At 33.8% G+C, this 23,740-nt stretch overlaps 1 protein-coding gene and 1 long non-coding RNA gene across 7 annotated transcripts in view; both read left to right on the forward strand.

Annotated features, from left to right (window-relative positions):
- The window catches only part of LOC105153430 (uncharacterized), a 240,439-nt gene that overhangs the window by 185,578 nt on the left and 31,121 nt on the right, over positions 1-23,740 (forward strand). Inside the window, exon 1 of one of the 6 annotated variants that reach the window (XM_087408142.1) lies at positions 294-1,162. The exons of the other annotated variants lie outside the window; for them this stretch is intronic. Coding sequence (XP_087264268.1) covers positions 1,028-1,162 — 135 coding nt within the window. The 5' untranslated portion in view covers positions 294-1,027. Of the gene's footprint in view, positions 1-293; positions 1,163-23,740 lie in introns of those variants that run through there. 6 annotated transcript variants of the gene reach the window in all.
- LOC147909235 (uncharacterized) lies at positions 16,458-21,476 on the forward strand. The gene is made up of 2 exons (XR_015545712.1): positions 16,458-20,384; positions 20,626-21,476. It is a non-coding gene; the product is annotated as an uncharacterized LOC147909235 (long non-coding RNA).

The following is a 23,740-nucleotide window of genomic DNA, read 5'->3' on the forward strand; positions in this document are numbered from 1 at the left end:
AGAGGGCGATCGTGGTCTCCTGCCTGGCTGCCTCCGGTTGAACTCCGGATCCGCGAGACGGGAAGAAGAAGAAGAAGAAGAGGAAGAAGAAGGCAAAGAGTGAGCGAGGGAGTGCGCAAGAGGAAGGGGAGGAAGGAACGAACGCGGAGTACCGTCTCTCCAGGGTTGGTAGGGGAAGAAGAAACAACTGAAGAGAAAAGAAGGAGGAGGTAGAGAGGACCAAGAGAGGAGTAGGAGGAGGCGGTGGAGTGCCGCTGGTCAGCTCCGAGCCAGAGCCGAGCGTTTGCTCGCGCGGTCGCGCGTCGCACGAGGACTGTTGTGCGGCCGCGAGGGACCCTACCGGTATCGGTCGTGCCGGTTCCGAGTTGCCAGCAGTGCCAGCCCGAGTCAGCCCGAGCTTACGGAACTTAGCCATACCATACGGGGAGGGGGGCAGAGCGGGGCCCGTTTGTCAGGGAGGCCGCGCCACCGCCGAGCGTGCCGCGAGAGCTCCACGAGCGCGCAAGGATACAGCGCGCGAGAGAACGAGAAAAAGAGAGAGAGAGAGAGAGAGAGAGAGGGAAAGAAAGACCGATCAGAGGAGACAGTGACGGAAGGAGAAAAAGCGAGATAGCCAAAGAGGGTGGGAGAGACAGAGACGAAGAGGAAAGAGGAAGAGAAGAGAGAGAACGAGCACCTCCTCCGCCGCCTTCGGGTCTGCCTTGTGTCCGCCCGTCTGTGTGTAGCGATCAGGAGGACGGGCTAACCGGGCCGTCTGTCTGGCCCTTCGACACGCGGTGCGTCGACAGGCTGGCCGACGACGAGCTTAGCGGCGCGGTTTCAGCACGATATTGCTGAGCCGCACGTCGTCGCCGCTGAGACTGACGAGAACGAACTCGGAGACACCGCTCTCTCGGAGGCGAGAACGAAGAAAGGATCGGAGGTGAAGCAACCCCTGGGAGCATCCGGGAAACCTGCAGATTTGATCGAAAGATAGAGAAGAGGAGGAGGAGAAGGAGGAAGAGGAGGAGGACCCCAGGCCGGCACGATGCGGCCCAGGGCCGCGGTGACGTCAAGAATCATCGGCGACGCGAATCACGGAATCCCGCTTGTCCTGCGAATCACCTGCGTCCTTGCCCTACTGGTGCACGCCGCCACGTGGATACCGATCGCCGAGGCTGTGGTGAGTACGAAACGTCCTTCCGAAACGTCCGGAATGTATCGCGCACCACCGCGAATTCGTGCCAACAATTACGTGAAACGTAAACTTTCCACGAAATGCTTTTGTCTTCGGGGGATGATAGGAGTTACGATCGAGCGATGGTCCGGCGCGAGAAATGCATGCGACATCGCATCAATCATCGTGAATATTCAGAGGGATGATCGCTAAAGACCAACGAGTCGAGTGGACGACACGCGGTCAGGTGGTCCCACCCGATGGTGGGATCGATGGAAACGTTAAAGTTCGAAGTCTGTGTGAATTGGAGAACCGGAAATTGAGCGCACTAAAGATCACGTTGTGACGAATTCTTTCTACGCGGCACATTTTTACGCGTCGATCGGATTACCGTTGTTTAAAATTGTCAATATTGAGGTCGTAACTATAATCGAAACGAATCTGAGGATGTGGATTGTGATTATATAATTCATTTGCAATAATCATCTCTCTTATACAGGAATCAGCTGTCCATCGTGATAGGTGATCGTTTCTCGTATAGTTTCAATGGAAATTTCGAATATTTTTATCAAAAGAGTATTTCGGAAATTATAATTTGAGGTAATCAATTTCTCTAAAAGACAATTATCTTCTTCGCTGTCTTACATTAAACTTTGAAACAGAATCGTCATATAACCCCTACTGCTTTCCACATTTTAGTCGGCCATGTTGGAACCGCCATTTTGGATTTAAGGGTTCTGACATCGAAGTCAACAACCTCAGAATGTTAAATAATAAGCTATGTAAAAAATATCTTTTTAATTTAATTTCTTTTTTAGCATCTTGTTATTTTTTTTCTCGTATTCCATTAATTATTTTTATATATAGTATTATTAGATAATAGTTAGATTAGAGTCTTTATCACAATTTATGTTCTCATTTTACTTCCTACCATCTGACGAGATGATTCATAAGCGCGAAAATTGTCCCTACCAAAGGCACGCACTTCGAGGAACATGATAAATTTCTATAAAAGTCAGTTCTAATTGAAGCAAATTTCAACGCTATTTATCAACCATTTATTTATAGTGAATCACACATAATGCAAAAATTACAGCCGCACTTTCTTTACTTTTGACCTAAATTAACCCTTTCTTTCCCGCGTACATGAACATCTTTACGATTTAACATTCGAAATAAAGTCAAACGTTTAATTTTGGAAACAAAATAATTTTTTTATTTATTTAAAAAGGAACTATTTGACAATTGAAAATAAAATTAATTGACTGAAGTCTTGTTTTAGATTTCAATATTTGCGAATAATTGAATAGTCGACATTTTTTTCTTATTTTTAATCTCCAAGTTTTTTATTCTCGGATTATTTCTTCCTTTCTCGTTCATTCATGAAATAAGATACTGTTTTCCTATGCAGTCATCAACTCTCAGCCGTTCCAATGCTAACGAATGTGGGTGTGTTTTGCTAACGTAGCGGATGGCGACGACATACCAGAGAAATAGTTTGATATCGCTCCACATCTGGGGCAACTTCAATCACTCTTAGATAGGCTCTACGGAGCCTAATTCTAGCCTTTCGTACTAACCGGACAATGCGTGGGAACATCAGACGAGCTCTTTAAACATCAATCGTTGACCTGCCGTTGCATCGTGGCATAAATATTCGCCTCTTGAAATGGAATTAATTTCATCTATCTATTCAGCGCCGAAACGATATTATCTCGGTTCTGATAATCAATCGCTTCATGTGACTAATTATCTGCAATCTTTTTCCTTCTCCATTTATTTTTGTGCAATTCCACGTGTCAATTCGAAATTCATATAGTATAATTCTTGGTATTAGTGATCTTCAATTAATGAGATTAATGAATTATAAAATGTTTTATTTACTTTATTTTTAACTGATAAAAACAGGTTGATTTAAAATTATTTAATTTAAGATTATTTAATTACAAGTCTTTAGTATGTAAGATACTGATCTACTATTACATTCTTGTTGCAACTGCTTGATTTTTAAATTTACGTTGACAATAAAAACATAATTTTCACATTAAACGAATAAAATTCAGATGATTATATTTACTTCTAATTATGTATTCTTGATTTTCTATCGCAGTATTAGCGTTATAAATAAGAGGAAAAATTAGATTAATAAAGAAATATCGAAAAATTTATATTTTAATCCTAACAAAACGCTGATGACAAAATCATCACTTTATATCTTTGAACGCATCATTACGTTGGCATATATTATTCATGCTTGTTGAAGCGAGAAATATTCAAGATTCGAATATCTTTGTCTTGAGACGTTATTAAATTACAATGATTTACAATGAAACATTAGTCGTAATTATTTACATACAATATTCCAAAATATATATTCGCAACATAGTAAAAAAAATTAGTTTTTTTATGTCAATCTCATACTATATCACAAATTTGAAATGTTAAAAAAACACTTTCCTTAGTAATATATTAATTAAAGCATAGTCGATAGAAATATTTTTTGCATGAAATTTAGATAAATAGAATAATACTGATATATAATAATTTCGAAATGATATAACATATTTACACGAAAAAAAAATGTTTATGAAGAAATTATTGAAGAATTAGTCCAACATTTGCGTTTCTCTCTCACAATCAGAACAAATCAGTCTCATAGAATCAGTCTCCGCAGGAGGTAGCTGACGAATGAAATGTGATTTCACTATGAGCACAACGCGCAATTAGCCAATACAAAATTTCGTGTAACAAACCGGTTCATATAGAGACCAGAGGGAAGACCGAGCGATGTGTAACGGATGATTAAATCGGGCGTGAAGCCGATAGTAACATAAGAGACCACGTGGAAAGCACCCATCAACATGACTCTGGGCGCCGTGTAATCCGAGAGCCTGAAACTGCAGCTATTCGACATAATCTCGTTGCAAAATAGACGTTATGGCATTTCAGTTAATCGATGACGATGCGTGTATCTATATGCTGACTATAGAGTACACTCCTCCATTCCAGCTCCACTTTCCGTAATACCTCGAAACGTCAATATCTTTCTAGCGAAATCTCGAAATGCTTTATTGAGAAAATAATTGATTCACGACCAATTTGTTTCATGTAATCGACCAGGAATGTATACTTCTTGAGTTATGACGTGAATCATACTTCTAACATGATAATATTTACTTCTTCGTCAATTACATGAAATTATATGGAATTGTGGAGGCAGTAATACGAGGAAAGGGAAATATGATTTTATTTAATTATTAATAATATATGAATGATGTGAGATACATTTAATGTAATAATACACTTATTCATGTGAAATATAATTTGACAATATTTTATTCTCACAGTGCTCATATTTATTATTCTTGTGCAAATAATATTTTTTCTATTCAGATTAGATAGTAATCAACATAATAATATACTCAATGATAATTTACACAAAAACAAGTTGTATTTACCGATGCCGTTGAAGTCACCCGGTAAACAGATACGTGGGCGATTTCGACGCCCGGATAGAGGACGTATTTTCGTCGCAGAAAACGTGAAAGAAAATTTTCGGGGATAATAGAAAAGGACATTGCCCGGTAGTCAGTGAGTCTTCTTATTTCTTCGGACAGGTCTATCATTGTACTAAAGTCATTCAGAATCGTGAGAACCTGCTTCACAGTGAATTGAATCGACCTCTCACCTGACATTCCAGCTAATGTAGCACAATAAAATTTAGCACAGATTAGAAAGAAACGTACAATAAATAGTATATCAATAATAATAATATGTATTTGTCCAATTCATAATTAAAGTAAACTAAAATTCTAAAACTTTCAATCATTCAAATGAAAGGTTTAGGATTTTAAGAGTTAATTTCTTCTTTTCTCTTGTTTATTTCACATAAAAAGATCTTTGATAAATAATATCGCTACGCAAACAATTTTATCTACGCCTACAATATTTACGTAATATTATCTTCTTTGATTTCCAAAATTCAAATGAATTCGATGTAGATATTATCTTGTTCTAGCACGCCCAAACTCTAGCTATAATAGCCATTTATTTTCTGGTCGACGCAAGAACTTGATGGAGATTCACTTGCGTAGGTTTTTTATTATTAAATTATTCAGCAAAAGATCAAAAATATAATTGCTACGCTTTGTTTAAGTGTTTCTGACTCATGATATTATTAAACTTTATTATTCGATTCACAAAAAATACAATTACATTATATTAAAATTATGTTAAAAAACGCAGAAAAGTTGAATACAAATGTGAAACATTTGGCAAGAAAAATGACGAAATTATATATTATTTATCTCTACAGAACGAATTGGAGAGAACATTCAGTTAGTTATTTATTTTTATCTACATAACATTACACTAGCGTAATAATATATCACAACAGCGTGAAATAAAATACTTGCGTAACCTTGTAGAGAAATGCCTAACGCGATAATACAATATAAGGATATTTATTGCAAGCGGCAATATTACGAAATAATTTGCAGAAGCGAACCGTAATATGGGTTGACGATGAATTGTATGAAGAGAATCTACATGCCGTTGTCGCGATAACGATAAAGCTTTCCTGTTTTTCTCCTAAAGGAGACAAGCATTGTGGGTTGTGCGTAGTCTGGATCAAATATTCATTTTGCAGACAAAGAAACATGACAAAGTGTTAGACGATCGAATATCTGTCGCGCGTGAAGTGTATCCACTTCTAAATAGTCTCTTATAAATCGGGGTCGGGAAAAAAGAGAGAGTTTTATAATGAAATGATTCATGCTCGGAAAGAAAGTTTCGTAACATTTAGACACACGCATTTGATACGTATTATATCATTTAAGCCTATTGTTACAGTTTAAGGAAGGATGATCAGAGCTGTATTACGTTAACATGCTATACCTACTTACTAACAATACCTACTTATGATAGTTTCTTTGTATTTCTTTTTCTCGTCATGTATATATATATATTTAAAACTGCATCAACGGATGTTAAAAAAAAACTCGAGATCTGAAGATAAATATGTTTTGTCTACACCATAAACTTACACCCACAGCGTCGATCCAATATTTCGAAATGTTATATATTGTGCGTGGTTTCCCAAAATATGTCCGCGTTAAAAGATTGCGCCGCGGAATATGTAAAACAGTTTTACCTACGCGTTTTACACCGCGGAAATCGAACGAATAATATGTATTCTATTTTATATAACGTAATTCTACTTTAGAAAAGCCACATTACACCCAGTCGTCTAAAAATAATGAAAATAACAAACATTAATGTTATAATTTTGCATTCAACAATATAATTGTTATGTAATATAACACCATGTATTATATTGTTGAAGTACGAAATATAATATTAATGTTATGTTAGTTTTTTAGTGTGTTATGTTAATTAATGTCGATTGAGTTTCTTTTTCTCATCATTTAATGCAAGAGTAATTTCACTGCAAAATTAAATTAAAACAAAATTTATTACAGATATACATATAAAAAAAATATCTACGCGTGCAATTAACTTTGCGTTAATACTCTTGCTTTACTTCAAATTGTTATCGCGACTCATTATACTTATAAATTCAACTCTTTAATTCGCTTTATTGGATAACAGTGCTTTTTCAACATTCCCGTGAATGACATCACGTTTTCACGCAATTGAACCCAAACACGTTCACACGTTGTTATTAACCTTCCGTTTTGTGATGACATTTGATAGTATAAATGACAAGGCGGCAGTTTTAAAGGATACATTTAACAGCAGCTATATATTTCGTGTTTGAAAGCTAGCTTCGAATCTCTTTCGATGCATTTTGTCTAGGCTTGTTAAGATGATATATTATTGAATACGTCATCGTGAAAGGAAGCCATTAAGAGTCGATGACATATTGTAATATGTCACTACATTTCATTACAATATGAGTGTAAAATTTAACTGTAAAATAATCCAAAAGCATTTACATTGTATATAGGATTCCTGTCATTACATTAATAGATAATGAGTAGTAATTAATAATTCATAAACACAGGTTAATTGCTTTCATATCTTTTTCATTTTCATAAGCACGAAAATTTAATTAAGATATATAACGTAAACTACTCTGAAGCTTTTATACTATTTATTCAAAATACGTTATTACAGGTATTAATGCAATAACATAAACTTCAAACAAATGATGTCACGCTTGAAATTAATTTATTGTTGTGCGAGCTTGTAATTAACTCTTATTGACTATCCTGCCACTTTATGATGACGCGATTCGAATAAAGTTTTGAAATAAACACAATGATAGATTATATAAATTAATCCACTCAATGCGTTTCCTAAAAAAAAATGAAATACAATATAATTGCATTAATAATTTTATTTAGCTCAATCTATATAAATATGTTAAAACTATATATTAGGTGTTGGAATTAATTCGTAGCGTTTTTTTTTAATGAAAGAATGTTATTTATTTCACATGAGCATTAAAAAATACATTAATGAAAGTACTTCCCATCACTTGTAAAACGCTACGAATTAATTCCAACACCTAATATTAAAAAAATCATATACTAATATATTATAACGCTTTATAATCTATCAGATTCGGAAACTATTCTCTGTTAATAATCATATATTCCCATACTTATCGTCACGTATAATTTATTTAAAGAAACAGACTCATAGACGTCGATAAACGCGAAATAGAAAGCAGATAAATGGCTCACAATTATCAATGACACGTTTGTCTTTAAGAGTTGAAAACTGAGATCATCGTAATTCCTACATCGCGCAAATATTCAATAATATGTGCACTTAAAATTACATTGGCTAATTTTATAACTATTGAAAATAATTTCTTAAATATTACTTAATTGATATAATCAAAATAAAAAACATAGTTTTAAAGGCATTTCATTTGTTAAATTTTTATAAAAGAAATTGTAAATTGCAAGAATTTATTCCTACACGAAATAATCTTAAAATTGGAAAAAAATGTTAATTATTAAAAATAATAAGTATCTAAGTTATTATAATTTGGAATATAATAGAGATACTTATAAATATGTAATATTATAAATGTGAAATTTAATATGTGAATTTTTATTGCGAAACTAATTCGGAAAACAAGGAGTGGAAAGTATTACCAGTTGTTTTACGACTCGTCGGGAACATAAAATTTGCTTGTAAGACTATTTTTGTCGAAATTCGAATCGCTTGAAAGTCTTGGGTATTTTTAGAGTTATACGAACGAAGCGAAGTAGTTTATGATTGCAACCGAAAATAACGATGTAGAGATTACCTCATGATAAAATACAAATTAGCTTCGACGGGCTGGACATAGTTATTATCGTCTCGTCAGCTTAGTGACAATGTAGGCGCGATGATTGTTAATGACATCACGCGATGCTGTCACTTGTTACGGCACGCGTATGATCAACCGTTATTGAAAGTGATCACATTTATTCAAAAGCATTCCTATTCATTTTCATTTGCGGCTTAATAGAAGCTCCACGGATATTAAAAAGCAATCTATCTTCAAAGATAGTTCTTACAAAGTTCTTTAAAATAAAATTTAAAAAAATAGTTTTTATAAAATTTTAAAAATAGTTCTTATAAAGAATTAATTATATATTGTACTAAAATTTGATTTCGGATTTTATTTTAAATATCAAGAAATACAGATTTAAAGATTCATCAGATATTATATTTTTAGAAAGAAATAAATAGTCATATAGTAAATGATTGGGTATCTTATTTTTCTCTAATTTTTTCAAATTACAGGAAATATTATTCTCAAAGAATGCTTTTGTATTATTGACGTTAACTATTTAAATTACAATTAAACCGCACCAGTTATGATACATATAATTACACGTAAATTGTATCTGCTCTTCATCCGTGATTCTTTCACGCATGACACATTCCATGCGGCACGCGTTAGGATGAAAGCAGGAAAGGCGGTCAACAGTGGCCACTGACATGTTCGTATTAAATGGCTTTAGAGTATGATGTCATATGCACAAGCAGACTGTCTATACATATAACAAACCGCAGGCGTGGAATAATAATGTTCCCAAGGCGACTGCAAACACTAATTTGCATCGTGCGTTGCGCGACATTGGTCTCCATTATGAGTAATAGTAATATAAACAGACGTACACGTAGGCGCTGTCGATAAATGTCCAAGTTATTCGTATCAGCGACTAATATGTCGTTTATTAGATCTGATGATATTTTCAAAAATCAAGTATGATTATATTAGAGATTGTCAAATAATTCCTAAGTTTTGATTTTATTTATTTTGTATTTCAAATATTCACGGATTCACTCATGAATTATTAATAGCTAATCATAAATATATACTTTTAATTAAAATAAAAAAATTTTTTATATTCATATTTTATATATTTTTTATGTTTTGATATTTTATACCAATTCTTATATGATAGAAGTATCTAAACTTTGTTAACCATTTTTTATATGTATTTTAAACTCCTCCCCCCAGAAGGAATTAAATTTTATTTATATATTTTTATCATTGATTTATATTTGCGTAAATCAGTATTGACGCTGACTCCTAATGCCTCGTGAATCTATGTCTTATTCTATAGTCTAAAATTATTTTCAGATCTGCATCTAGCCACATTTTTGGACACTTCAGCAAAATCTCTCCGTGTATCACTTATTAAAAACACAAATTTAGACACGAATTTTCTTTTAAGTTGATTCTTGAAAATGGAAAAATATTTGTTGAAAACCTAATACTTTTCGTTATAATCTTTCGATAATTTCAATAGGAATAGCTTGGTCTAAGATTTTCTAAAGCGCACATCACGGGTTTCCAGCTGGTAAGCGTATCTTATGTGATGGCGTGGGCGATATCCCGTGAATGATAGGTCTAAGATTATTCACTGGAGGCATGAATGAAAGGCTTCGGTCAATTCGATGAATGATCCTTCAATTAATTATACGTGTTATGATTTGGAGCGTGCTGTTTCGCAGCCGCGGTGCCGCCTGCGATTTCATCGTTACATTTCCCGGCATTACGTCAGCTTATAAATTCTCGTACTTCGCTTATATTTTATTTATCTCCTACCCCGGGATAATGAAATAAGAGAACGTAAAGTGCTCACAAAAAGAAAAAAACGCGATTATGCGAGACTAAAATTCCACGTTACACTTTTGCATATCATCGATGGCATTATCGTACGATTTCTTTTTTCCTTCTTTTTCATGACTGCAAATTTTATTGCTTGCTATCGTATAAGAATGCTCGTAAGAAGCATAATCTGTGGCGTAATCTTAATTCCCGCGTAATCGCGAAACTCGATAATTAACGCGCGTTAAGGTTTTCGCTGATATTAACTTTTGCTGCCCGTAAACACTTACTTCGCTGCAAATAAACGATTCATTGCGGCTGATAAACGCGCGATAATATAATTCTTCGAAATCGTTTCACGACGGATGCTGCACGAAACAAGAGAGACTTGTAATAACTTGCACTTAATTCTCTCGTTCTTCTCGCATGATCATAAAAACGCGTGAAATTATTATATACAGTACTATCAATATTGCAAGACCGATCACTTCATCGCTTTTCACGAAATGAGATCCCAACGCTATCATGTCGAATGTTATCCAGGAGCACCACGTAAATCAAACGCTTTAACAAACGCTACTTCCACTTGCGAATAACGTACATTACGTTTAGTCTTGTCACTTCAAAGCGTTATAAATTCTAAATTATTAATTAATTAATATAAATTCCATTAGTATCTCATATTTTATTAAATCTCGAAGTAGATTGAAGTACTTTGGGGCTCTTGATTGTTTCTCAATTTAATTTTCATAATTTCTTAGCTATATGAAATTTTAATTTATTTTGTGCGCAATTACTATCCTTTGCCATTAAAGTAGCATAAATATCCCTCGGGAATATCATTAAATTCGTTACCGTTGCGTACGATAAGAAATTAAGTACCGAATGTAAAGCTCCACTCCGGTGGTGATAAACTCCGCGCGCGGTTCATTAAATTTGTGGGTCTCTGATTCATTTTTTTTTCTTCTTCTTCTTTGCCTCATGTGCATACCGTGGACTCGTGGCAAACGCAGAGCGACACGAGATCGGCGATGCAAGAATTGAAAGAGGAGCGCGCCAGCGCGCACGTGCGATTGGAAAACAGCGGGTTATCGGAACAACCATAAACGGCCTATCCTCCTTCACCCTCGAGCTCCCGAGCTGCCTCTTATCAACGATTGTCACTGAACAGTTTCATTCACGTTTGTAATAAATAACTTTGGAGAGTGATGTCATTCGGTAGTCGCACCGCCTGAATCTCATTTGGCAAATCCTTATTAATAGATGATCTGTAACACACAACCGACGATTTAGTACAATTGAGGCTTTTATTAATTTTTAGTACTGGAGTAATTGCAGTACACGATTAAATATATAATATATGACAAGATATCTCTCTGTTACATGGTTAGATATTGTTAGATATTAAAAGAGCAATGGTATCTTAAGTTAAAAAATTACATTTTATTATTTTTAACTTCCACTTTTTTTGTGTCAAAATGCAGATCAATCCATTTAGATGGTTTCAAAGTAAACAACGTTCATATTAATGTCTACACTTAGACAATAATAAACTAAATTTTTGAGTTAATTTTAATATGTTTTTTGAGTTAAATGTGACCTACAGAAAATAACTCAAATTGAGTAATTTGGTATTATGAATTTAATAATGTATCATAAAATGTATAAATAGATTAATTAAAGTGTGTGTGTGTGTGTGTGTGTGTGTGTGTGTGTGTGTTAAGAAAATATAAATTATATATAAACCAATACAACAATATTAATCGTAAGTACGTTTCATATTACAATTACTTTAACAATTGTTTCAATAATTTTATCAAATTATATTCTATATAATTTTGGTTTTACATTTAAATTAATTAGATATGGAATTAAATAAAGAATTTTATGTATGATATAAAACTTAAGCCGAATTGGCGATTGCTCGCTAATTCGGTCGGACGTATCTTATCCGTCACCGGTGATCTATGTGGGACATGCAGGGGTGGACGCAATATCTCTTACGAAACGAGTAACCTCGATATACGCTATCGGTGAAGAAGTTGCAAGAGTTCAAAGGGTTAGGCACGATCTGTAACTTCTCTTTTGAAACTGACCGCAGTCCTGAGGAATCCGAAGTAGGGACTGACCTGGGATTTTTCTATCGGGTGTGAATACATCATACTCTTCTTCTTCTTTCTCTTCTCGGAAGAGGAATGGTTTCCCTCGGGAGTAATCGGTTTATACACGGCCGGGGAATCTATTTTTGTTGGAATCATGCGCACTGCCCGAGGAAAGTTTTAACACTTTCATGGGGGGTGGGTGACCTGGAACTCTTTAAAATAGTATCGTTCATGTCTGGAAAGCCGATAGCTTTTAAATACAGATTGCCCCAGAATCCTCGATCTTTTAAATTCAATAGCGTATTTTTACGGTCAATTTTGAGTCGATTTTATTTTCACGAAGATACTCTGGCGTATCCATAATTATAGAATTGTATATATGTATAACATACACATGTTAAAATATTACTGTGATTTCGTTTAACACAAAATCATAGTAGTGTATTTTATAAAAAGATTATTATAGAATGTTTATTACATGTGCTTGTTACTGCATGTGTGTGATAAATTATGTATCAAGGAAAAATTATTTATACAGTTAAAAATTGTAATTTGCTTTGTGTTATGATTAATACATAATATGAAATATAATTATAACAATAATTTTTTAAAGAAAAATTAGAATAATTAATTTGTTCAGAAAACTGAATTAATTTTTTCTGTGTACTCAGAGAAAAAAACATAGTGGTAGTAATTATGACAGTGACAATTGTATAAAGTTTTATTTATATATTATTTTATTTATTTATGTATATTAATTCTAAATATCTTACAAATATACAACTGTCATTTTTATAGTTTTTCATGACTTAATCTTAAAATTCAAAAATTCAAAAATTAATATTTCTTTTAAACTGATTTTTAGGAAAAAAATATCATTTATCGTATAAGACAACTCAATTCACTGAATAAAGAAAATTAGACACTTCATCGAATTAATCATAAAAGTCACATAAACGAAATTTCTTCGGCTCGCGTCAAATTATCTCTGGCGTTGGTTAACAAATTGCCTCGCGTCTACCATCTCGAAAGCAACATTGCTCATCTTTACGACAGTCGTTCTTTATGAAGAAAAAAATAAGAGTCGCGTCATGTTCTCGAGCTTGCGAGAACGATTAACTTCTCAACGGGCTGATACGAGAATTTCTCTCGCGGCCATACGCACCTCCCGGATATCGATTACGTACCCCAAAAATAGGGCGGCTGCATATCCGTTTCTATTTCCACGGCGGTCGATATCCATAGCGTACTACGCGAGATATTTTTCTCCCTCACGTGTCGCCAATAAATTAAACCGAAAAGTGGATCGACCAACGACGAAGCTACATTTCGCTGCGTTTAAAAAAATTTGTGAGTTTGAGTCTTAAGAAAAAAATCGTGGGCGGAATGTAGAGTGTAACTTATAATTTAGTGACACCTGTATAAAAAATATAATTATATTTATACGCCACTTCCTCTTGACACAACAATTTTTCTGCCTCAACGCATTATAAGATTAGTACAATTACAACAATTTATTTTAATATAATTATAATACAACACCTATAAAATCTGCTCTAATTTTTAATTGCTTGCTGAAATTGAAGTAAGAGTTAAAGTAAATCTTAAAGAGCGAGAGAGAGAGAGAGAGTCCTTAATTTCAAATACTGAAAATTGCTAACATTATATAATAAAAATGTTCCAAGTAATTATTTCTACAATTGTCCAACAATGCGTTTCAACGAACTGATACAGCTGACATTGACGTAACATATATATATAAACATGTACATCGATTTGTCGAATATGCATGAAGTAAAAAGAAATCAACACATCGACTGATGTTTAATTACATTATGTACAGCGACTTGTTAGCATAGCTAATAACCCAGTGGCCCTGAATTTCGATCGTAGGCTCGATAAATAATTGCACTTTCGAAATCAAGTCGGGGTCGACGGTCAGCAACGAAGGCGCCGCGTCGCGATTAATAATACGCGAGAGTTAGGAGACGCTAAACTTGACATTTGACCCGCGATGGAAACGCGTGCGAGTGATTAAAATTGGATGAAAACGCTAACGGATGAGTTTGCCGCTGCGTATACAATCCATTTACGCAACGCGTGTAACGCAGAAAACCTTGCTCTTCATCCGCGGATCGGCGGATGCTGCGACGCGGTCTATTTTAACGTCTGATGTCATAAAAAACCTGGAAGATAAATATCGATCGCGATACTCTTCGAGCATATATGATTTAATGCTTATTGTTGACAAAAGGTTTCCTTCTTTTTCTAATTCTTGGTAATGCAACGATTCTGAACTGTTATTATTTTTCTTTTCTGTAAAGATGATTACGACACTTAATTGTTATAAAAATACTATACGCTAAAAATGATGTTTAAGTAAGTTTTAATTTTTAAAATTTTTATTGGAATTTGATAATAAAGTAATGACTCTAATATTTATTTCTTTTATTGCACAATAAGATGTTAACATAACCGATACGATCATTATTATATTTAATATAAAATAAATATATGCATAAATGTAATTAACATAAATTTTTAATTACGAATTTGCCTTTATGTATATTACAATAAAAAATTTACGATAAAATAATGTTTTAAATATTTTAATGACATAATTGTTTACAAATGCCGAAAATGTGTAATACGAAGCTACCATTTTCAATCATGAAAAGGGAATAATCATTTTCTTTTGTGTCTTAAATATTTGTGAAGACAGGTACTAATGAACTCTATTAAAGTCTATTTTTCACTCAGAGCTTTAATACAATTAACCTTTTAAATATATTTACAACATTCCACCTCGCGGGCTAAATTACGAACTTTCACGCCATCATCAATACTTCACAGCAGAGAAGAGACACAAAAAATTTCATGCCACGCTGCATGCATCCTATAGTGTTCGTTAACCCCGATCATAAATCATTGACAGCGTCCCATCTCTCGTGTTGTGCTGCAAACTCATCACACATTCCCGATTATACAATTTTTTGTCATTATTTTCAATATCAAGATCGTATATTATAGTTTGATAAGAACCACCAGTTCTATATATATATATATATATATATATTAGGTGTTGGAATTAATTCGTAGCGTTTTTTAATGAAAGAATGTTATTTATTTCACATGAGCATTAAAAAATACATTAATGAAAGTACTTCCCATCACTTGTAAAACGCTACGAATTAATTCCAACACCTAATATATATATATATATATATATATAAAACAGAAGGATAAAAAAATAATCAAATTTTTTTAAATTTTGTCTGAAGTGAATATATAATAAATATGTAAAGAAAGTGTTTTCTTTGCGAATTTCATAAAATTCTCTTTTGTTATATAAAATTACAAAACGAACACGATATCTGTAGAATTCATAAAATAAGTAGATTCATAATTCCTTCAAATTGGCAGTATAATTATTGTTTACCGTTTGATCGTAAATTAATGCAGATACGTAACATACATATATATATTTTACACTATTTCACATTTCCTTGTAATATCCCAAATTGAATAATGCTACGCAGCTGTTTGTGAAAAAAATCCCGTAACATAAATATTACGCAATGCTTATTGCACAACGTAATTAAACGCAACACGATTCCATCGGGGAAAAGATAAAGAAAGACGCTCGATATATATAAATAAAAAAGAACGAGAAGCATTGCCTCTCGGCGGCGTTCGTTCAGTCCTTCGACGAATTCCTCTTAGCGAGAACTGAAACCGGTATAATCTCTGCCGAGTCCAAATTTCGATGCTACCCAAACACATAATCTCTAGTCTCATCCGTGTAAATCGAAATCCGGATTCGTGTAACATCAAAATAAAAATTATGATACGGATCTCTCTCCATATATATATTTACGACTTACATTTGAAACATTGCAAAATAATTGTCACATATCGCACGGTCCATAGCGACGTTTCAGATTCTCTTCAGAGTACGAAAATACTCGAAATTCTTAAGATAAAGATCTAAGATAAAGTTCTAAAATTATATGATTATATTTCTATTTTTAATTAATTAACTGCTTATTATTTTATTCGCACATCAATTTTAGAGCTGCAAATAAAAGCTTGTAAATTCTCTCGGATTATCGTAAGGTATATTATTTTCAGCAGAAATTATAAGCTCGGCGATATTGTACCATTTTCGATGCAATGCTCATATAATGAACTCGCATGTGTTCTCTCAAAATGTTTTGGGCAGATTCCTTTTTAAGGATATCACGTAAGATAATACGTGGTATCGTTAAAAGGATCGGCGCTCGCGGCTTAGCCACGAATTCTCAATACTCGTAGAGATCCTCGATCGATCCTTCAAGGATGCTGCGGAGAATCTCTGGTTCATCTCGCTTAACCGCAGAGGTCGATGCATGGGCGCTCGCGAAATTTTTTCGCGCGATGATGTTGCAAATATTTTCTTCGAAATGCTGACGGAATAAATATAATTATTCAAATAATATATAACTTTGAATATTTTTATTCCTCTGAATAAAGAAAATATATTTGATTTTATTCCTTTGCATGCACAGATCCTGTATTTTATGTCATGTTTTAATTCTTATTTATTAAAAATTTTCTGTTTTTTTTTTATTTTAATGAAAAAAATTGCAATTCTATCACAGTTTTATATTTCATAGCTCTTAATTTATTTAAGATTACAGATATTTGTTCTTTTATGAAGTAAAAGTAAATTATCAGTTTTTTTAGAAATTGAAGTAAGCTTTTTAATTTGACTTTACTGTGCGCGCTCGCAATCGTGTTTTCGGCATTATGCCTTCTGTTATATGCGTTCTATATCTTTTTATTTTATTTTAAGCTTCGTTCTCGGTATCCAAACACACGATTCTCGTGACCGTCTAACGGGTCCTCGATTAAATCCCTCATTGCAAGCGCCCATGCGTTCACATACGGCGACACGTGGATCCTTTATGGGGGTCAATACTTACACCGACCGTACTTCGGCGAATGAGACGCATGATTACGGTCATAAGCTGACCTAAGTCCGTACGTATGTCCTCTGGGAAGATCTGACGGCGAAGCGAGGAAATCTAATACAAAAATAATCGCTCAAAGTGATACCCCTGACGCAATATTCAGATCTTATCTTATGGTATTTCTTGAACAGCGCAAAATATTTTCGAACAGATAAAAATAATTTCTGTAATTTTGCAAAATAATGTTAATTTTTGTTTTATTATTATAATCAATATTTAAGTGTCTTATTTCAATTGAATAATTTGGTTGAACAGTGAGTTGACATTGTTTCTTCGAAGTGCCTTCCTGATAAGATATCGAGTTAAGGCTCGTAAAGATTTATAATAATTATTCTCTATCACAAGATGTTAACGTGCTATTTGCTTTCGCTTCTTCTTTGCGATCTCATCTTTTTATTTTGACCTTCCTTTGTATTATATTTCTATTTTTTTTTTCTCAAATTAAGTTTTAATTAAATATCTAGACTTTTCTTTATTGAATTTTTGGATTTCTTCATAAATCACAAAAATTCATTACTTATATATAATTATGTTTGTGTCTTTTTGCATCCACCATTTCGTTCTTCGCTTCCTTTTTTTCCGGCATCTTCTCTTTCTGTGCTCGTTTCATTTTGAACATGAGAAATGTAAAAAAGTATAGCTAAAAGTAACACGGAGACCTAATAACTCTCCCGTTCGCGAATTGATTTTCAAGCGGCGTCGTCTCAAGTCCTTAAATATTTCTGCGCGCGACAGCCTTTACTCGAAGCGACGATCCGAGACACGTTGAGAGAGAACGAGAAGAGGACCCGGGCCAAAAAAGCGGCAGAGATCGATGAGAGGAGAAAAAAAAATGTGCTGGACCGAAGAAGATAAAGAGAACGAAGGAGAGAAGAAGAGAAAGAGAGAAAGAGAGAAAGAGAGAGAGAAAGAACGAGACGAACGAGAAGAAGAAGCAGTTCGAAACGGTGAGAAAGACGTCGCGCTGTGCGTATCTTTTTGCGAATGGCGACGTTATCCGGCCAAACCAGAGGACGCTTAAGATTACTGCACGTTATGCAGATTTCAAGGGAACATTGCCCTTCTGCCTTTCGCGCAGGATCCTGCCTCACCGATCCTTACGCCTTGAGCTGTCAAGTCCGAAAAGACGATCGTTCGCTTGCTCATTCGATACAATCGGTGGAGTGACATTTATTAATGACATTTTTGACATTTATTATTGAAAAGGCGAATAAAACCTCGTAGATTTCTCGCACTAGAAATCGTTTGAAATAAAATACCGCATAAATTTATATTAATAGTTTATTTAATTATTTATTTAATTATTTATCTTTATAAATGTCGATAGAGACAAATTAAAAAAAAATTGAGAGAGATGTGATTATAAAGCCGATATACTTTAATTTTTAATCTCTTGATTTATCTATTTAAATCATTCGATTTATCAAACGACGGATTGTAGATTTTAATTCATAATGTTATAAAATGAGAGATTTATTATATTCATATAAATGACATTCTGCAAACATGAAAATTCGTTTAATAGCATGAAAAAGTTGAACAAATAATGCAATGAAATCGATGGAGTGACATTTATTAATGACATTTTTTGCATATGTTAAAAAGGCGAGCAAAACTTTATTGATTTTTCCTCGCACTAGAAAGTTTGGAATATAATAACATTGTATAAATTTATACGTTATTAATTTAATAAAAAAAATTTAAAGGGTGTGATTAAAAAATATACTTCAATTTTCAATATTATAATTAATTTAAATCTTTCACTTTATCATATGAGAAATTATAGATATTCTGATTTATATTAATATTATAAAATAGAAAATTTATTTTATTTATTTATATAAATAGACGTTATTCTGCGAACATACAAATTCATTTAATAGCACGAAAAAATCGAATAAGTAATGTAATAAAAACTTAAAATTTAGAGATTTTTCTCGCGGTTGTATCGATACGTTTTTCTTCCACTAGCACCAATTTAACTTAAATCTTTCGCAAAAATTTAAATGATAATTTAAAATAAGTCCAATTGCAAATTCTGCGAGAAAGCTTATTGAATGTGTCCAATCATTATTTTGCATACGCTTAATGCAATGCTCGGCGAGAAAGTTTGGCGTTGTCGATAACACGAAGATATCGCGGCCGCGCCACCAAATGAACCGGTCGAACCGAGTCAGGGTGAGGCACAGACAAGTTGCTCAAAGCGATCAGATGAGACGGCTATATCGATTCGGCCCGCCGAAGTATTACGCGTTAAATGTGACCGTAATTTAATGTCGGAGTTGGAGTCCGTTGCGCCACGATTTCATCTCATTTTATTTTAATTATATCGATCCTCATGCTTATCTTATGAGTACACGTCGAAAGACCTTTCGTACACGACAGTCTGACTTGCATAATAAATTTGTCACGTCTGATAAAAATTAGCCTTCTTAAAATAATTATTTAATGATCAATCATGATTCATCTTAATTTCCCCAGTTGCTAGCTTATATATCTAATTTTGTCATTTTTGTTGGTTATTAATCTTTGCGCTGCAATATATAAAAAGTATTAGTCATTATCTCGAGCACAAATTTGATATTCTAAATTTTTTCACGATTTCATTTGTTTATTATATTATTAGCATTTTTTATTGATGTCTTTAGTAAACTGATAAAAGTATGTATTATTGATATTATTTCTCTCTCTCTCTCTCTCTCTCTCTCTCTCTCTCTCTCTCTCTCTCTCTCTCTATCTATCTATCTATCTGTCTATCTATCTCTCTCTATCTATCTCACTATCTTGTCCTGTTCGAATACACCTGTTGATTCCCTTCTGAACTCAAACCGATTAGCGAACAGGCCATTTTGCGGCAAAGTTAAGTTTCGAAACGTGTACATTATCGTTATCGTGGCGCTACGTACAATTGCGAGGGCGTCGCGTTGGCGATCCACAACTAATCAAGAATGGCATCGGGACGTACGTACTGAGTTGTCCTGAGAATAAATGGCTTTATCATCACAAGTACTTCCCGGTCGCGATATACCGTAAGAAAAAAATTGAAATTTACTTGTTGTCGTCAATCCATTGATGTTTTAAAAGATATATAATTCAAAATAATTCATTTTAATATACGTGTATAAATATTGTACACCTAAATTTTTACATATTAATTTTTAATATACGCATACACATGCCTAGACCTATGAAATAAAACTGAAAATAAAATTTTTACAACAACGTTTATATTATTATTATCTGTATTTACGAATATGTATTTATTTACAGAGAAAAACGGCTAAAAATCTTACAAAGAGAGAAACTACTTTTCGATTCTCAGAATAATTTTTGAACGCGAAGATACTCGAATGTCAAGCGAGACACGTTTTACACGAGTGCGGAATTAAACTTCGATGTAATAGGAGAGCGTGTATCGTAATGGTGTAAATTTGGAATCGGGGTTCACGAACCTCTAGGCAAGTCTAAATATTTGGAACCGTCGACTCGCGTAAACGTCCGCTATTCGACGAAAACGGCCAGCGCGGCCGCACTTAACTCTTTTGAGCAAGTATATGTCAAACCATGAGGAAGGAGAGGCTTCGCGTGTACTTACACTTCATGTACTTCTACTCGTCGCACTACATCTTTAACGCGGCGATTATGCCAGTCGGCTTTCTTAAACAAAACCATGTGCCACATGGTTTAGTACTTCTTCTGCGGAAGTGCGTATATAATTTTAAACAAGATTATACATCAAAAGCCATAAATTTTCTCTGATTTATTGACGCTGAATACGGTTGATTACAAATAAAATAATATAACATAATCCTTAAATAGTACGACAAATTTCAGAAGCATGTTCTTCCGCGATAACAGATAATTTTCTCGAAAGAGAGAAAATAATTTATTGACACTTTGATATAAGGGTTCTTTTTTTCTGATAAAGAAGAAGATATCAAAGAAAACCTTGACCATTCCGACACTTAGCCTAATCTATGACTTGACACTAGTTTATGACCTAACATAAATGTTACCCCGCACGACCTCTATTTTACTGTATTCTGCTATCTGAGTTAAATCATCTCCAATTAATCTCAATTTCCTACAAACAACTTCTAATAACAAAAAAGAATTATAAATCCTAAACTCGTAATCTTCTTATTTAAAAGTATCGACTAAAACAGGTCTCAAATTGTTAACTTTACTTTAAAAAATAGTGAATGTGGATTTAACAGCATGGGTTTTAAACCATATGGAATTAAATCAATAGTCATATTTCTTAGGACATCAAAAAGGTGTTAGTCTTCTTATACTTTTCTTCAAAAAAGAATCAATTTTCAAAGGAGTCTTGCATTAAGATAACAATTACTTTTCACAATCAGTTGTATCGCGTAAGAGATAACGTTCAATTACTCAGGTACTTGTTGGAATGAGATGCATATCATCTATTCCGCAAAATCAGAGCATTCTCGTGAGAGACGTCTGCCTTCTCGGCGAAGTCGACTGTATCGCGACGCACAAACGAGGTATAATTCCCGGCGGATCGCCCTCTTGCGCGCGTAATCGCGGAATTATGTCACGGCGTAGCTGCAAGATTCCTCTTCGGCGGGCTGGTGCTGATTACGTCATGTCGTCGATGCGTGGAAACAGGGAGAATGCCGCCTGCGTTACATATTTGGTAGGATATCGTTACACACCGAGGTCGAATGTATAAGACGCATCTCGCGAGACATCGTAATTATGACAGATGTTGGCAAAATTCCGAAGTAAGAGACGGGAGACATTACAGTCGGCTTTCGCATATCTAAAAATGAAAATACTGAAAAAAGCTTTGCTTAACAATCTTTTGTATATTATTGTATTTTTTTATGTATTATTTTTATATTATTTCGCTGAAAAATGCTCTTTTTAATGATGAAAAAAAAGGTAGAAGAAGAAGAAGAAGAAGAAGGCATACGGAATCAACTTGCCTGCGTTCGTCGAGATTGCCAGGAGGAATTGCGATAAGCCGTCGTACGCATTTAAGTTAATTGCATGAATTACGCTAACGGCGCGATATTGATATTACGGAATAATATCTGCACGTGGACAGCTTCGCCAAGTAGCAACGCGAATTTAGACATATTTGACATTTTCGTGCGCCATTCCTTAAAGATAATTTATCTTTTAAGACTCGTAAAAAATTTAATTACTGCTGCTGCATTACATTATGATAAATTAGAACTTTTATTTAACTCATATCTTGTATTTGGAGATATATATATATGTATAGTTCAAGCGATTATTTGAAAAGAGATAAATATTTTTAATTGTATCAAGATGCTAAAAAAAAAAGAATATGAAACTGTTAGGAATTATTTTTAGATAATTACTGTATTTTTAAATAATTACATAATTAAATGAAATAAAACAAAATGCTAACACATTATTTGATTGTTGAAATATATTATACTTTTAAAAGCGTTATATCAAAATAAAGATATTTTTTATCTCAGACAAATAAGCAGATCACAGCGCGAAAGTTATACATAATCAAAAATGTAAATGTCACATTGACCTACTTCCCCCAATTTACTTTATATTTAATTTAACGAAATGAGTTTAATGAATATACTTTCTCCACTTTATGAAAACTTTTAATCAACGATGGAGAAGAAATTGCTTTCGTCATTTATATTCTTATGTAAAACTATAGATCTACTCTTTTACGATATTTAAGTAAAACGACATTGTCCTTCGCAGTAGCGTAATAGTGACATTGAGATTATACAGCAACGATTATATCATTGCATAAGTAAATAGCCTTGAGATACGACAAAGCTTTTAAGCTTAAGAGTCTCTCAAAGTCTTTTCTATTTGTCACTTTGTAAGCATATTTATCATTATATAAATTTCTTCAATAAATTAAAATTACATCGTAAATAATACCCTTTCAATGAAAACCGTATGATTTATAATCCAGAGAATTTTCGCATTACTTTTGGAATTCTTTACGTCTTTTTCATATGTTTATTTTTATTGAAGTTATTTCCAATTTGAAGAAAAATAGTCCTTGAATTATTTTAGCCTATGTTCTTCAATTGCTTTTTACTCCTCAAGCACGATAATCTTCGAGTCTTATAAAAAAATATATACCCGCTGCTTCTGCTGCGCGCATCATATTTTGAGAAAAACTATAAAGCGTCATAAGCTGCGGAACTAAAATGAGGCATGTGCAGCAAGATAAGCAAGAAAATGGGCAAGAGAAAAGAATAACGAGGAATGATACCCGGACGGTGTGCCTTGAGAGCCTGCTCGGTCCCGGAGTGCGTCGTTGACACAAGCAGAACTTTCATCTACAAGGCAAATGTGTGGAAGCACGATTCCGTTTTCGTTCTCTTCCACGTTATTCAAATAGAGCGCG

Source organism: Acromyrmex echinatior, chromosome 7, assembly GCF_024713525.1.
Source record: "Acromyrmex echinatior isolate Ae372 chromosome 7, ASM2471352v2, whole genome shotgun sequence".
Lineage (NCBI taxonomy): Eukaryota > Metazoa > Arthropoda > Insecta > Hymenoptera > Formicidae > Acromyrmex > Acromyrmex echinatior.